The sequence below is a fragment of the Puntigrus tetrazona genome, chromosome 3 (assembly GCF_018831695.1).
Source record: "Puntigrus tetrazona isolate hp1 chromosome 3, ASM1883169v1, whole genome shotgun sequence".
NCBI classification, from domain to species: Eukaryota; Metazoa; Chordata; class Actinopteri; order Cypriniformes; family Cyprinidae; genus Puntigrus; species Puntigrus tetrazona.
In genome coordinates, this window is record NC_056701.1 from 8,827,652 (window position 1) to 8,830,955 (window position 3,304).

The 3,304-nt window shown below is 39.1% G+C and overlaps 1 protein-coding gene across 1 annotated transcript in view; it reads right to left on the bottom strand.

Annotated features, from left to right (window-relative positions):
• The window catches only part of LOC122341290 (glutamate receptor ionotropic, NMDA 2B-like), a 23,804-nt gene extending 21,964 nt beyond the window's left edge, over nucleotides 1-1,840 (bottom strand). Inside the window, exons 1-2 of the mRNA XM_043234661.1 lie at nucleotides 1,786-1,840; nucleotides 37-396 (exon numbers count right to left, since the gene is read on the bottom strand). Of these exons, the coding sequence (XP_043090596.1) occupies nucleotides 37-396; nucleotides 1,786-1,840 (415 nt within the window). The remainder of the gene's footprint in view (nucleotides 1-36; nucleotides 397-1,785) is intronic.
• Between the last annotated feature and the right edge of the window lie 1,464 nt (nucleotides 1,841-3,304).

A 3,304-nucleotide genomic window follows, 5' to 3' on the forward strand; every position in this document is an offset into this window, starting at 1 on the left:
TATATATATATATATGTATATATCTCTTATTCTTACCTGTTGGAAAGACGCTGGGTACATTATCTGCATCCCCTGTCACCAGAGATGGTACGATCCAGGTGTAGCCGTAGCCAGTGAGGCCGACAGAATGTGCCACCTCGAAAATGGTCATGGCTTCTTCTTTAGTGCAGTACAGTAGTATAACAGGACTTTGGAGCTTCTTCATCTGATTCTGGATCTTTGAATCGCCATCGTCTACTGACATGTCCAACAGCAGCACCTCTTCCAGCTCCCAGCCAACAAAACTGTTCTCGATGGTACTCCGGATCTGGATGAAGGCAAAACAGACAAAGAAAGATGAAAAACGGCATGTCCTGTAACACCCTCCTGCTGCCTCCAGCTCTTTTTGCTTTTGTTCTTTAGATATAAAGATAAGGGAAAGTTTTAAAAGAAAACTGACAAAAAGTCAACAAGAGAGAAAGAAAGGGAAAACTAAATTTTTATTTAAAGGAATAAACACTAATCATAAAAAACGAAATTCCCTATCATGCACTTCATCCAGATACCAAACTTTTTTTTTTTTCATCTCTATGATTTGTAAAGAAGCAGACCTAACCCACATTTCAAAATACACAGAACTCTTCTGCTCTGCTCTGTCTGAGGAGACAAAGAGAAATTAAACTGCATTTCCTCATAACAAATTGTTCAAACACGAGTCCACAGAGATGCTTTCCATTATTATCTACTGCAGTCAGAACTAGAGGAAGATGAAATGATCGTACCCACTATTCTGATGATGCATATTTCTGTATCGCCCCAATATTTCCAGCCAATTTGACAGCCTTGCAAATTGCACTGACAGTATCATTACACACATGCAGTCAAGTGCAGTGAGCATCCGGTACCACGGGGCTAAATCTACAAAAATGACTGGTACACTGATGTTCTGACATTGAAATTCCACTCTACTGAAAGATCAATATATTTACATCTGAAATATGTTCGTTTCATTTATACGTTTTCAGTATTATTATTATTTTTTGTGATATTTTACTTGTTCTTAAACCTACAAGAATTTCTCTCTTCTGCTGAACAAAAAAGGAGGTATTTTGGAAGCTCTCAAAATCCATAATGGTTTTTTTTAACGTACCGTTGAAGTCAAGAGAGCAGCAGCTGTGTATTTAGCAACATTTCTGTTTCCGCAGAAGAAAGACATAGCGGTTCTGGACAGGGTTACATTTTTCCACCTAATTTTCTGAATTATATCTGTCACTGAAAATCATTTTTTAATAGTTTTAGTTAAATTTAACACTGATTCATACTGTAGCTGAATTTGGGCATTAGTATGCATGCAAAGTATAACAATGGATATTATTTTCATGTTTTAAAAAGATTAACAAGTGTGTGAATCGAGCGTGCATATCCAATTGACAACGATGAATTAAAAAAACAAGCAACAACAAAAAACCTGAAATTGGCTGATATTCGCTGAAAACTGATATTTTTCTGACACATTTTTAATTCCTCATTTAAAATACCAAGGTATGCCCAAAAAGTAATTAACAAAGTGCAAAGAATAAAAACAGCACTGATACTGCAGCGACCGAGGATATTGCAGAAGATGAAGGACCACAAATAGGAGGCACAAGAAAACTGTCTGTGTGGAAAAGGAGAGTAACGGCACTGGACATAATTTGTTTGAGCTTTTGGAATGGCCTGAACCATTGTTCCTCTCCCAGGGGACGGCAACACAAAGCCTGGCACTGGTCTCACTGGTAGAGCATCAAACGCCTGCCTGCTATACACCTGCAAGAACATCAAGAGCCAGCAGCATGAGCCTCCTCTGGACCTCTGCTTGCATCGCCCTGAGGTTGCTCCTGATTTGGAGAATTACTGAAAGTACAGTAGAAATCAAAGAACACAGTCCTGGCCATTGCACTACTTTATCCACAGCACCGTGGTCCACTGCGTTGACAACAATTGGTTGCAGCCAATATGCAATATGCAATATACGGTTACACTTTATTTTGATTGTCCACTTTAGACATTCTACTAACTATAAGTAGCTTTGTAACTACACGTGTATTAGCTTTCAGAGTAGACTGTTATGGCGGGTTTAGGGTTAGCAGAATAAGCTGACATATACTTGCAAAGTTTCTCATTGTGGACCATACAAAATAAAGTGTTAGAAGATATTAAGCAGACAGACTACTAATACTCTGATAGTTGACATGTAGTTAGTAGTTAGTTACTGTTCGTAGGATGTCTGAAGTGGGCTATCAAAATAAAGTGTCACCCAATATGCATTTCTACAACTGTCTCATTTCTAAAGCAGTCTTATTTTACTATTATACTATTAAACTTTTTTTATTGCACTTCTGTTTTGATCAACTAAATATTTCAATAGTTTAAGTTAACAACAATAACAACCTTGTTCTGAAAACTATTTTCCTAGCATGAATCAAAAGGGTCAACGGTACTATTAAAGGGCTTGTATACAAGGCTAAAGGCGCATACTGTGAGACGGCTGTGATGAATGAACAGAAAGACTGTTACAGGGAAACTTCCAGTAGTCATCGTTTACTCACCCTCATGTCATTTCAAAGCCGTTTGACTTTCTATCTTGCGTGCAGACTCTTTTCTGTTGCCACATGGCTTGAGAATGACATAAGGGTCAGTAAATGATGACACAATTTCATTTTTGAGTGAACTAAGCCTTGAAATCAAAAACAATAAGCACTAGTTCCTATATAGGAGCGATATATAGTGAAAGTAAGGAGAGGACGGGTGTATTAGTTTTGACAGGAGCACTAGCATACAGAAGATAGAGGAGAGGAAGAGAGCATTAGTTGAGACAGGAGCATTGGCAAACTCCTGATGATGAAAGAGACTCGAACCGCAGCGGCTGGCGTCCCAGCGGGAGTTAGAAACTCTGTATTAGGGTGTGAATCCAACCAGCTTGAGTTTCCAGAATTAGGGGCAGTGAAGCAAACAGCAGTCCGGGGATTCACGAGATCCCCTTCTCAATTTGGCCAAATTGGTGTAGTAGGTGAGTGTTTATACACCCTGATGACACATTTCAGTGATTTGAGAAACAAGAGCAGGCTCTGAATGGACTGTTTGGTGGGATTATGAACGTGAGCCATTTAAACTGAGATGTGCTTCTTCTGACCTCTCGAAACAAATCACCTGGCAAGCCCTAGCAAGCACACGGTAACATGCTAAAAACACGAGGAACGTCTTAGCACGCACACTGCAAAGCCTTTCTGCACCACTCCAAATTCCTTCAGAAATAAAATTCTAAATTCTGTGTTGAACAACTTTA